We start from the raw sequence: 14,260 nt of genomic DNA, 5'->3' as shown, positions 1-14,260 counted from the left end.
TAGTACTTTTATGTTCTGATAATCTGATTTTTAATTTTCTTTCGGTTTTCCCTACATATAAGAATCCGCTGGGGCATTTAATACTGGACACTACATTACAAGAGTTGCAATCAGTGGAGTGTCTTAATTTAATACTTTCGCCTGTTCGTGGATGAGTTAGCGTGTCTCCTGGTTGAATGTTATTACAGTGGATGCAGTTGTGGCATTTAGTCGTGCCTCTGAATTCAATCAAACTTTGGGCAGTTCCCCACAAATCCCATCTACTGGCAGAATACTTGCCAGTTGCAGACAACGATTCTTCAGACTTACCCAGCAGGATACAGCAACAAGTCCACAAGTGGCAGCTCCACCCACAAGCCCTGCTCCCTTCCTTCCAATGTTGGGGGTTTTCTGACATAGACCTCTGCGCTACAGCCGCAAAAATGCCAAATGCCCAGACTCCGCCTCCAGGTTCCTACACCCGTAGTCCATGGGCAATGCACTATGGATGACCTGGTCAAGGATACTTGCCTACACTTTTCTGCCTCTCCAACTCTTTCTATTCATGGTTGAGATGCTTCGGCAAATATCCCTCACTCTCATCCTGGTAGCTCCAACGTGGGCAGACAGCCCTGGTTCACCACTCTGCTCGAACTATCCCTTGTGCCCCACGATAGGCTTCCCAACCGGCCAGATCTTCTAACCCAGAACCAGGGCACAGTCAGGCATCCAAACCCCAGGCGGCTTAATCTCGCGAAATGGCCTTCACACACTAGACATCAGGAGAGCCCTCCTGTATTACATTGACAGAACAAAGCCCTTTCGCAAAACCCAACAGTTGTTCATCTCATTCACAAACCCATGCAAGGGGCATGCTCGCTCCAAAGTGGGCATAGCCTGGTGGTTGGTCAAATGCATTCAACTTGCTACACTAAAGCCAAGAGGCAGTTACCCGCCCCACACAGACTCCAGTCCACCCACATAAAGAGAACATCCATCGGTTTTTTTCCTAGGTAACATCCCTGTTGCTGACACTTGTAAAGCAGCTACCTGGTGCACCATTACAGTGTGGACGTGTTAGCTTGCCAACAAGCTGACATTGTCCAGGCTGTTCTGCGTACACTTTTCCAGGCCTTAGGAACATCCTCCGGTTAGCCCCCGCTCAGGGGAGAACCGCTCTACAGTCTATGCAGAGCATGTGTATCTACAACCACACATGGCCACAAACTGAACATTGTACCCTGTAAGCATTTGTTTGTGGCATGTAGTGCTGTAGTCACATGCACCCACGCTTCCTCCCCGGACGTCTCATGTTGTTGCAGATGCATTTCTTTTCCTAACTCTTTGCATGGACTTCTTGTTCTATTTCTTGTTGCTCTGAATCATCCTCACCCTACGTGCGGTAAATACAATCTAACAATGGAGCGGATGCCCTTGAGCATTACCAGTAATAGGAAGAGTCATTTTACCTTGTGACTCGAAAGACTTTTTTGAAGAAAAACAAGTGGCGCGCGTCCAAGCCCAGCACTAGATGGCAGGAGTATGCAGAACATGTGAATTTATAGCACTACATGTCACAAACAGATGCTTACAGGATAAGTAACGTTTTTTTCTTGAAGGTCTGTATATATTAATACTATCTGGTAACTGCCTCTTTCTGATGTTGTACTGGCATTAGGTGCGTTGTGATGTGCCAGAGTGGTGTCGTCATGCTGGTGCTAGCATCCTTGAATTAAATCATTTCCTTCTTAGCCATTGTGTTTGTAAATGCAATGGTGCTTAGAGGAAATACAGATCAGATGCTATGGCGCAGTTTGCTGTTCTCTTTTAACAAGTTCAGATGTCCTCTTTAGTTTGTCCTCTCATATCTTAAAGAAGGGGAACAAACAGGCTTGTCAAATAGAGTGAGCAAATGCTTTGTGTTGGGAACAAGGCTTTCAATAGGAGCTCTTGCACAAAGTCACATCAAAGATACGTAAGAATACATATGGGATCTAACATGTGTTGTCTCTGCTGATATACTGATGATTGTATGGCTCATAAAGGATTTGTCATAGAAATTGTTCTCATCTGTTGCAGGATGACATCGCAGAAGAGGACTTAGATGATGAAAGGAGCCTCTTGTGGTACAACCAGGTCATGGCAGATGAGGAAGCAAGAGAAGCACTGGAAAGGCATGGGAGCAAGGATTCACTAGACCGCGAAGCATCCAAAGAGAAAAGGATAGCTCAGCTGATGGAGGAAGACCCCGCCTTTCGACGAGGAAGACTGCGGTGGCTGAAGCAAGAGCAGACTCGTCTGCAAAACCTGCAACAGCAGCAGATTCTCAAATGCTTACGCAAGAACAACAGCCCAGGCAAGTTTGTTCCCCCCTATGACTGCAAGCTGCGCTTCCCTTTCAAGAGCCACCCACATCATCGCTATTCTTGGGGGCCGAATTCAGGCTTCATGGAAACTGAAGATGATGCTGGCGGGGAGGAAGGCCCCAAAGAGTCTCCACCTTTGGAGCTGAGGGAAAACGGTGGACTCCCTATTGAAATGGCAGAAGAGAAAGAGAATGCAACAGAGCAGGAAGAACAAGTGATAACCATACCACAGATACGAACCCAAAGCCCTCAAAGAAATTGGTACCAACACAGCCCCACTGCCCAACATAAACATTACCACCAAGGCAACAGGCAACGCCCAGAAAACCAGCATAGATACCGCCGCAACTCCTTAGACAATGGGAATGGCAAAAAACCTAGACACCATCGTCAGCACTTGTCCCCACACGACAAGGAGCGTTCCTGTCAGGAGCAACTCCAGGGCCGGAAACACAATTATTACCATCATCAGCAAAACCCCTACCAACAGCACAGACCAAACCACTACCGAAGCTATTATAACAACAACCACTATGCTGGAGGGGCAGAGTTTGGTAATCCCCAACCTTATCCACAACATGCCTACAAATACTACTCTTACACTACCCCACCACGAATGCGAAGGCAGAATTCTGCTCCTGACCTCAAGGATCGAGAAGCTCCCATTTAAACGGGGAGAAGACAAAAGGACAATGAATCAAAACTGTAAGGACAAAACATGAATGTGTTGGACAGGAGAAAGATGTCAAGTTGGTGTGTGGAAGTGAAATGGGTGATACGAATGGTGTGCTCCATGTTGGCCAGCGAAGGCAAGGTTGCACAGAGTGATGCTAACCTGACGCATAACTCCAGTTCTAAATTACAGACACGAAAGATGGCATTCTGGAAATGGCAGCCAATAGGTTTGTGTTTCCTTGGGGGCAGGTCCAGAAAAATGTACCCTTTCCCTTCATTGTTTTAATGACATCCCCACTAAAACAAAATGTAACCCTAATCCTACAGCAAGCAGTCTCAAACGCCAGTTCCACCACAACTTGGGTTAAGCCTAGATTCAGCCAGGTTGAGGAAAAGCGATCCTAATCAGTGAATAGCTCAATTTTGTCCAAGTCCAACCAAGTGTGTCACTCTGGGTTCAGTTTATGGCAATTGCACTCTGTAATGGGCATTGAAGAGGCTGGGCTGTGGACAAGCTGAGGCCGAGGGTATTTAGGCAACAATATTTAAGTCATTTTGAGCAGTAAAAAGGTAAGTGGTGTTTACTGAAGCTTGCAGTCATTGTTATCCGTACCATGGTGTATCAAAGTTCTCACTCTTTGAACCTCCCACCTGTTGAAAAGTAACACAAGATAAGTGCCATCATTTCATTGCCTTCCTCAAATGTATGGTTGTCCAGATCAGTTGGACCGCTGTCTTAGCTGATTCGGTCCTGTAGAATCTATCATCTAACAGGGACACTTGAGAAAGTAACATTGCTGGCTATCACTGTAGTGCACAGGCCCTAGTGTGCTTTTGGATGTTTTTTCATTCATGGATAGTACTTTTTCACTGACTGTGGCCCTGCTTTAGCCGCTGAATGAATTTGAGGGGTTAGTTTGCAGTTGTATTTACTGCACTACCGTTACTTCATTAGCAAATTAAGTTTTGTGCACCAAAGTTACAATGTCAACTGTTCTTTGGGCCAGAATCCGAAGACGTGCCAGAATATTTCTCAGCCATTTAAGGATGCTGAAACACGAAGCTGCTGCTTTATTGATCCGATGGCTCATAGAAAGCTTATCACCTTTCATATGGCCATCTTATGTTTATTTTGTTTTTAAAACACTTTTAGTCAGTTTTTCTCCACAGAAGACCTAACACTGATGCGCTGTGCGAAAATGCCTCTCATTTGGCTAGAATAAGCCAGGAAAAGACGCACAGTATCATGTTTCCTTGTCATTTCTGGCAGTCATGCTGTGCATGAGTTCTTTCGGTGCTAGAAATTGAGGCGCGTTGCTCTCCAGTCTTTAAGTCTTTTCAAAATCCGCTGCGGATTGTTGTCATACTACAGAAACGTCATTGGTTAGTGCCTACTTGTCAGTATTTTGAGACCTTTTCCCCTCCTGCTTCGAAAAGCTCCTGTTACTGGCATTCCTGACACTATCGACTAGAGCCAAGAGGCATGATTTCAGTGTATTCGACGTCTAACAGAAGGACAACCTTTACTCGACGCCGAGGTGTGAACTGTTTAAATCTCTCTCAAGCAAGCACAAAACTCAACACCTTGACGATGAGAGGTTCACTGTCAACAATTTCTATATTTATTCTATCACTACACTCACTACAATTTCCTACCAAACAATATATATGTCTCTGACCCCTTCCCACAATATTACTGACTGAAGAAAATAAATTTACCCTCAACCCACAGTGAAAGCAGTAGAACCAAACCAATTGCATTAAACCTGCAGATGTGTATACTTAAGAGGTGTCATTAGTGGGGTACATTCTACAAAACATGGTTCACATGTTTGCAGCACACTGCTATCTATAAGCGGACTCTAGAAAAGTCACTCATTAGGCCAAGCTGTGGTGTGAAATCTGGTTAGTTGGCATTTCTGTGTCTATCCGGTCTTTTGTTTGATTGATCACCTCTTTAAAGGATGAGGTTGGCTTGCTATTGTAATGGATGCTTATGAAGGTTGTCACTGAAGATCCTATGATGGAAAAGGAAACAAAGCTTGTAGTCTTAGTTCTCTTTCATGGAAATGTTAACTGAGTTCTTTAAAAAGCTCCTTTGCTTTCATTGGACACCATGGGAGTGGATTCAGGGGGTTAGTGTCTAGCAAGTTAAAAGTAGCCTTGCAAGCTGCCCAAGAAATTGTAACTTTAATTGAAAAGAAAACCTTGCTTCTACACAGGCATTGATAGGTTTACAGAAATGTTTGTCTTTTGTGATATTGTATGATCCTGGACATAGGTAGAGCTGTTCAGTGTTCACCAATCCTTCTAAGATTCCCATGATTGAGAATTAGACCAGACATAATTTTGCCTTCCAGTGCTGATATTCGAGCAACGTGAATAAGTAATACACTGTTCTTTTATTCTTAGTTGTATTTCTGAGATACCAGAATTATGTTTATGCTCTGGAGTATTTATTGTATTGTATTACTCGTCTTTAATCAGTAGCGAAAGGGATTGCTCTGGTTTCCTCATCGCTCACTGAGAATGAGGCAGTGGAATCAGATGTGCAAAGAAATGCAGGTTCACCTAGTAGGACAGGAAGAGGAGAGATGAGGGCTGTGAGCAACAAGGAAAGGAGGCAAGGAAAGTGTGATAGGAGCAGGAGAACACACAGGACAGGAGACAAAGGTTAGGATATAATTGTGTCAGGGAAGTTGAATGAAGGATGTTGGAGGAGGATTGCAAAATGCAGATGGAAACGATAGGTGGGGCGACAGAAAAGGAGAGTGACGTAGGAGCTGTAGATGCTGAAGAAGGAGATGTGGCTTGTTAGCAACTGGAATTAAGAGATCTGGAATGCTACAGAACAGAATACAGTGAGAATACAGTGAGCACCTCAGATGTGTGTGTTTTTTTTTTTTTACAGGCTGACAATGTAAAGGAGGGTTTTCTAAAGCCATTCCACTTTTAACAGGTTTTAATTAGGTCTGAATCTCTGTAGTCCAGATCACTTTACTCTGGTATCTTCAAAGAAGGATACAAAGCTTGTGAGACAATGTAAAAGAAAGGTGCATGACCCTTTGTTCGATGTGCCTTTAACAAAGTTACAACCACTGCCATGATCTGTTGAAATTAAATGGCAACGATTTCTGGCCCTTGCGCAAACTTTATTTAATGTAGATTTTTATGATGTGTTCAGGAAAGCCCTTGACCATGTCACATACTACATCTTCCTTTGTAGATGTGATGTGGTGGTATAGCTTTACAACGCATGCCTTCACCACACGTTATTTACAAGGCATGGCTTTACCACGCGTACAAGTTAAACCTCTCTCTCTCTCTCACTCACTCACTCACTCACTCACTCACTCACACTCTCTCTCTCTCTCTCTCTCTCTCTCTCTCTCTCTCTCTCACTCTCACTCTCACTCTCACTCTCACTCTCACTCTCACTCTCACTCTCACTCTCACTCTCACTCTCACTCTCTATATATATATATATATATATATACTTTTTAATTGAGTTTTTTTTTTCTTGGTGGGGGTAGACCCCTCAATCGCCCTCTTTAAAAAAAAATATATATATTTTTTTTCATTGGGGGAAGCCCCCTCCAAAAACCACCTTTATAAATTACTTGTATCACCATTTGCCCTACCCACCCCATAACCTTAAAAATGCCTTTACGACCCTATACCCTACCCACCCCTAAACCCTAAAAAAAATCATATATATTATATACACAGACACATACATATACTTAGCTGAACTATACTTACCATGCGTGTTAGAGGCTGCGTGGTAATGTTTCCCTGTGATGCCCTCTTCCAACTCTGCCTGCCTCATCCACCTTTTGTCTACCCAAGGCCGTTCATGGATGTTGCTGCTGTTAATGTCAAGCGACTGGCCGGGCACTCTATTATTTTTTTAGAAATCCAGTTTGTTCTTTTCTCGACATCCTGTGCTCTTTGTTACCCCCATCACTGCCTTGGAGTGCCTGTGACAGGTTTCTGATGGAACATGGAGGGATCCAGCTTTTAGTATGGTTTTATTTTTGCATTTTTATTTACAAGTTATCTCTGAGCAGATTCCTAACTTGTTCGCCTGCCTGTTGCTGTTTTGGATTCCTGGATTTGTGCAGAGACAATTTGTCAATAGTCCTTTTCATGTGTCCCCCTGCATATGGCCTACATAATCGATAAAGAGCCACAAGTGACTTATAATGTTTGACTTCAAGTGGCCATTGCCAAGTACAGTTTCTTTCTGAGGTTCCAGGTACAGTTCGCCAAATGAGGTTTGTAACATAACCTGGCTGCCATTTATCCAGAATTGACCTTAAGCGTGTCACTGTGAGTTCTGCGTCTTTGCTACATGTCTGTGTTCACCAGGGTGTGATTCACTATCGAGTGCAATGGTAATAAATGTAATTGGGTGTGTAATTAAATGACTGTCTCCATGTAACTTCTGATCTCTCAAGAGAGCATATAATGTGTTTTTATTTTGAAACCTTTTGTCAGAAGCTTGGATTTTTACTGTTCAAAGACAATCTGATTTTATTTTTCTGTGTGTACAACCTTGAATATGTTTGGATTTACCAGTGAGGTTTTTCTCCATCCCACAGCACATGCTCTTTGCACTGCCTTGTGTCACGAAAGCTGCTAATAGACTTTTACTTTGCAAGGTATTGTGGGAGACGGGATGAGTTTTTGGGTTACGTTTTTATTTTCCTGTTCATTGACTGATGGTGCAAACAGGACTACAACACTAAGTTGGTTTGAAGTTTCCAGTATCCCCGCCGGCATTTTTTTTCCTACTAAGGGACAAATCATGCATAGGAAGTTGCTGTGGATTTGGCCTCCCCTCCCCTAAATATCTAGACAGGAGTCAAAGCACTCTTGGAACCCATAAACTGGTTAGGAAAGAGTGGGGTAGAGAAGCCGGTCAGGAGACTGGCTGAGTATCTGTTAGCCAAAGCAAATATCCTACTCCAGAGTCGGGTGGCCAAAACGTTCAAGCACTCTGATTTTCAGCTTCAAAATTAGTTAATGGGGGAGCTTAGACGTTTTTCAAAATATCTTCCGCAACACAATCTGTTGCATCTGAGGGATATTGTTAGTAAGTTAGGACTCCGTGCACATTTCTTGCTTTTTTAGCCACTTGAGATATCTGGAGCTACCAGCCTGTAGGTATTTAATTTTACGTGGTTTTTATATAGTGCACATTTGCCAATTACTTGGCATTGTTGTGCTTTTTTATCAATAGTATTGTCCTGTATTTTTTAAAGCAGAAAAAAATAATTGACAAATACCTGCCTCTTCAAGAGTGACAGCCCTCCGCTGCTTCTGTCCTTGCAATACAGACTGACCTTGAGTGTTTGGAAAAACATTTTCTTTTAAACTTTGCAGTGGAGGGCTGCTGGACAGCCTGATGAGTTTACATGCCTTGGAAAAGCTCAAGGGTTGTCTTTTCTGAGTGACATAAAATGAGTGTAGGAATTCTAAGGAGTGGACTTGAAGCTGTTTTCTCCTCGTGATAAACAGCCAAAGTGATATAAAGTGATATGTTGATTTCTCCTTCTTTAGATTGCATTCTCTCCCTCCATTAGTCAATCATTTATTGGGGCATAATTTCCAATCACTGTTCTACTGTCATTTAAGTTATTGGTTTCCTTTTCTTCCATTTGCCACTGTAATGATACCACCCAGCCAACCTTAAACATAGGGAGAAATGATTAATTGACTGGCTGAGTGTAAAAATGGTGGCCCTCTAAATCCCCTTGCCCCCCAAATCACCAAAAACCTTCTATATTCAGACATTCTTTTCCTTTCCTAGCAGGCCGGTGCCTAATATTGTCCGCATCACCCTCAATAGTATTGTATGTTGTTTGGCTTTAGAGTGTGTCAGAAACATGTTGACATCAGTCCCCAGATGCTGTCTCTTGCAGTGCTCCAGGAGCACTAAACCGCCTTGCCACTCAGCTGGTTGGTGAGCACACAATACCCAATACCAGCAGCTGCATGAGACTCCAACGGTGTAAGGAGCTGGAAGAGAGGGTGTTGGAAACTTCAAATCTCATGTAAAATCCCCTTGTCAGAGGGGATAATAGAAGACACACTGTTCACTTGGATCGATGCATTTTATGTTGGTTGGTGCTTTAGCACTCAGATGTGCTGTTCCTGTACCATTCAGTGAGTTTATTTCTCTGGTGTGCAGATCATGTGTTTTATGTCTGGTTCGTCTAATCTCTTCAAGCTAGCGTTGAAAGTTTCTTTTGTCTCCTACATTAAAAGGATTTGATGTGGTTATGTTGCCCCTCATGGGTTGCAGCACCAGCAGCATTTGTGAAGTCCAAATATAGAAGGTGGTAATTGGATGAGCTTTATCCTCACGTTTCTACTCCACACGCTCGCTTTGAAGTCCCCCTCACATTCTTTTATGGTTATAACATTATTCTTATTTTGGGGTTATGGTGCATAGTAATCATGATAGTGGTGAATTACTACTGACTAAGAGTTGCTTTCAGCGTCGCTATCAACTTGCAAGGCCCTGCTTCTACAGAAGAGGAGTGCACTGCGCTGTAAATGCAGTGCCACCGTGACACTTGATGACTTTCCATTCCTCCTGCTGTGGCATTGCCTGGCATAACCATTAAACCTGAACGGGTTACCTCTTTGGCAACATGCAGCTCTATATATATTTTGACATGCACACGTTTCTACCAAGACATCCTAATTAGCAGCTTATCTCTCCGTGCTGGCTCAGTGTTTAGAAATCACACTTATCGCGGGACTAGTGCTAATTCATTGTTGGTCCCTAGAACCTTTTTTGCATAGTCACCCAAAATATGTTTTTATTATATAGAGATTAAGCTGAAATTGCAACTGATTGTGCCTCAAACACCAATGAGTGGCTTGCACTGGAGGTTTGCACCACAATATAAATGATCTAAATGTATTGAGCTGTAGGCTGGGCTGTGCTGTAGCATTGCTGGTCCATTACAACCACCCAATTCCTATTAAGAGCATTGTCCTCTTTTCAATTTTGTCGGTAAGTCAGTCCAGAGCTAGTCGTGATCTTCAGTGTTGGGCTCATTCCGTCACCTTTATTCAGTAGAATGTTACTCTCACTTCTGATCACTGTGTTTAAAAGTTAAAGTTGGAGACTCCTCCATTACTCTCTTCACTTACTTGCCAGTCTTGGAGTAGCCGCAGTTGGATGGGCATGCAAACCCATTTACCCAAACAACTTTTGCTATAATTTTATTTTTGCTGGATACTTCTAACCTCAGATCCCTCACCTTTAGAATATCGCTAGGCACCAGATTGGATCAGCCCATTCTTCAGCAGTGCTGCTATGCATTTACAGGTGGTGTCGAGTGGTTCAACAATTGCTTCCTACCGCCCTGGAAGGGACGAAGCAAAGATGCATATAAGTGCCACCCGTTCGCTGATATCAGTTTCTTTCTTTCTCCACCCTTCAATATGAATCCGTAGCTCTTCTCCCTTTTGGCAGTCTTATGAGGATTTCAGAAAGTTTTTAGTCAGTGTGCAAGGGAACGATTTCCACACCAAAAAAGACAGGATTCAGGCCATGCCGAAACTTCAGGAAGCAAAGGTTAGTCCTGCATCCACACAAATTCTGCATGTGATGCTGGAACTCCGAGCACAAATGTAAGACATGTGACAAGTGTATCTTTATGCACGCAAAGGCAATCTAAGACTGGGAGGCAAAATGTCACTGAGCATGAGAAGGTTATGTTTGAGTCATGGGTCTCATGCCCACTCCCAAGTCGTGGGCCCAGTTGTGGTCTCATTCTCAGTGATGCTCCTGCCAAATGTCAGATTTCTCGGTCAAAGTCTTCTGTTAAGTTGAATTCTGAGTCCAAATATAAGCATAAAAAGACAGCGGGGCTCGACACCATCATGCCACTCAAAATCAAGCAAGAAGGCACGAAGGCTTCAAGATCAAAATCCGATCCCTTTGAAGTTCCCAGAATCCAAACCAATCCTGCAGTTTGTCCGGTGGACCTGAAGGCTCCCTGCCTATAACCAGTCCTGCAGCAGATAGAGGCTTTGCAGACAAATTTTGGTATCACTCCTCTGGAACACCCTACTACACCTTCAGACCCCATGGAGCTGCAGGGGGTCTCCAGTCAGACTACTTCCGACAGGTCAGCCCCCCACACCGTCTGCCCCCTCAGGATCCTCTGCCAGGCCTGGATAAACTCCAGTACAAATTTCTACACCACCACCTAGGTTTACGCCAGTCCCTTCAGTACTGGACCTGACTTTACTGCCAATAGAAGATCTGGTTTCAATGCCCATCTCAGACTCTGAGCTGGCATTGGACTGATCTTGGCTGAAATCCCAAAAGCGCAACCTGTTATTGAACAGCCTGACTTTAATCGAGATCTCCACCTCAGTGCCACTATCAGCAGGGGATCCATGTGCTTTTTGTCTGTGACTAGGACCCAGTACAGGAGCCACCCTTTATCCCTCAGGACATGGATGAGGAAGTAAACAGATTACTTTCCCCTCACTATGCTTATGATGCACTATTGTTAGACTGCCAGTGGACTTGATATTTGCCCGAAAACAGAGTTGGGCTCGCTACTGGTGCCACCTGTGGAAGAGAGAGCCTCGCTTGAAGTGGTTGCTTGGAGAGCAGTAGAAGTACTAGAACTACATTTGCCCACCATTGAAATGAAAACTAATGTTTTGATTGAGATCCATCAACTAGGGTCCCCCCTGCCATTGAATAAAGTCCTTAGTAATGCCCTTATGGATGCATGAACCAAGCACATGTTCTTGTCTGCCAGTATGTCGACCTGTAGCTAGATCATATACTCTTTCAATAATCGAAGAGGAAGAGAGAAGCTTTTTGGCGTTCCACTCAGTTTCCCTTATGGTACAATGCAAAATCAAGAGGAGTGGAAGACAACAACGGTGAGGATCTCGAACTGGTTTCTTAGTAGGACCCTCAACAGTAATGTTCAGTCAGTTGTATGTTCTCCACTGACATACTAATGGCTGTTAGTGACATCATTGGGTCTCTCCTCCCCAGGAGGAGATGTCTCTTTTGTAAGAGGCACTTACGGGATCCTTTCCATAACTTTTTTTTATTAAAATTGCCTGCTCTCCCTCCACATTGCCTGCATTTATTAAGATATACTAGAGATAGTGGCAAGGTTAAAAACAAATTACCATGTATCAGGGAAGTATTAGCTGTCCCATGCATCTAATTCATAAAAAACATCTTGTCAACATGTTTCAACCATACTTGCGCCCTCTTGGGTTGTTGGCTTTCGTCAGGACCATACACAGGGAGTTCTGATTTTCCTTATAGATACTCAATATTTCCTGCTTACGTAAATATTCTCTTACATAGAGAATCTCTATTGACTTTGTTTTTTTTAATGAAAATACAAAAAAGATTGACAGTTGTACATAAAATATACATGGCGTTCTATTTGTGCTGAACTTTTTTCATTCCTCTTTTTTGTGAACCCAATTTTTGTCATACATTCATGGTTTAGAAGTATAGAGTATACCGCAATTTTGCGATATTTCTCATTCTATTGACATAGGAAGGTTTATATAGTCAGGACTCTTGGAAACAACATGATACAAAAATTGTGTTATAAGGATGGGTGTTGTATTCTCTTGTAGACTCAGTTTGTGTTTGTTACGAATGGAATAGCTTTTGTTTTATTTGAAAACTTTTGGATAGGGGGCGAGTTTGATCATGCAGTGTAAAGTTGGCAATAGCTTTCTGATCTGTGGTAATCTAAAATTGTAAGCCATATGTTTTTGATTAATTAATCACCAATCCATGATTCTGAAGTATGTTTTCATTTGTATGTCTGCGTCCTGATTTTGGCTAAAGTAATAGAAATACTGTGGGCGAAAATCTCGCGAAAAAACGTTTACTTCTAGAAGGCAGTTTTTAAATAGGGTTTAAGATGTCCCATGTGCCTTCATCGTGTAGTCACTATGCCAACCTTTGGAGTTCCTGTCAGCCCCATCCCTTCTCAAAGTGCATGTCGAGTCGTTTTTTTAACCGTGATGAATCTCCTGTTTCTAGCGTGTATGAGGTTAGCCCCATACAGCAAGGGCATTCCCCTTTTTAGATAGTATCATTCTTTCTTTCAGGATATCGTCTATGAACGATTTATTTAGGGGGGTGAAATACTCTTTTAGTTGTCCAGTGCGCTAACTACATTAGCGAGTACGTATTGATTAACACCGTTGTTTAACGGTGTTAATATGTACTCGCTAATGTTATCACACTGCAAAACTAAGAGTGCTTCACCGTTATTTAACGGTCTTAATTAATACGTACTCGCTAATGTCCTTATCTCACTGTACAACTAAGAGTATTTTTACCCCCTAAATTACGTGTTCATAAACGATATCCTGAAAGACAGAATTATACTAACTAAAACAAAGGGGAATGTCTTTGTTGTAGGGTGCTAACCTCATGCACACAAGAAACAGGAGATCCATCGCCGTCACGGTTAAAAAAAACTACTCGACTCGCACTTTGAGAATGGAAGGAGCCGACAGGAACTCCAAAAGTCGGCACAGTGACGAAAGCATGAAGGTATGTAAAACATCGTAAACCCCATTTAAAAACTGTTTCCTAGAAGTACGTTTTTTCACAAGATTTTCGTCCACAGTATTTGTATTACTTTACCCATAATCAGGACGCAGCCATAGAAATGGAAATATACTCCAAAATAGATTGATGATTAATTGATCAAAAACATATGGCTTACAATTTAAATTACCACAGATCAAAATGCTATTGCCAACTGGTACAAAGCATGATCAAATGCACCCCCTATCCAAAGGATTTCCAAATAAAACAAAAGATATTACATCCGTCACAAACTGAGTCGACAAGAGAATACAACGCCCATCCTTATAACACAATTTTTGTAATAACATTGTTTCCAAGAGGCATGACTATCTACACTTTCCTGTGTCAAAAGAAAGAGAAATATCGCTAAATTGCGTTATACTCTATACTTATAAACCATGAATGTATGACAAAGATTGGGTTCACAAAATAAATAAGAGGAATGAAAAAAAGTTCTGCACATATAGAACGCCATGTATATTGTATGTACAGTTGTCCAATCTTTTTTGTATTTTCAGAAAAAAAGTAAATTGCGATTCTCTAAGAAAGAGAAAATTTCCGGAATCAGGAAATATCGAGTATCCAAAAGAAAAATCCAAACAACCTGTGTATGGCC

The 14,260-nt window shown here is 42.5% G+C and overlaps 1 protein-coding gene across 2 annotated transcripts in view; it reads left to right on the top strand.

The window, feature by feature from the left end:
- Positions 1 to 4,748, top strand: part of KIF1C (kinesin family member 1C) — a 949,797-nt gene extending 945,049 nt beyond the window's left edge. For both annotated transcript variants that reach the window (XM_085638138.1, XM_085638139.1), the window contains exon 22: positions 2,059 to 4,748. In XM_085638138.1, coding sequence (XP_085494264.1) covers positions 2,059 to 3,015 — 957 coding nt within the window. In that variant the 3' untranslated portion in view covers positions 3,016 to 4,748. The remainder of the gene's footprint in view (positions 1 to 2,058) is intronic.
- Positions 4,749 to 14,260: the final 9,512 nt, after the last annotated feature.

This window comes from Triturus cristatus, chromosome 12, assembly GCF_964204655.1.
Source record: "Triturus cristatus chromosome 12, aTriCri1.1, whole genome shotgun sequence".
Lineage (NCBI taxonomy): Eukaryota > Metazoa > Chordata > Amphibia > Caudata > Salamandridae > Triturus > Triturus cristatus.
This window is presented reverse-complemented; position numbering and strand designations above follow the sequence as displayed.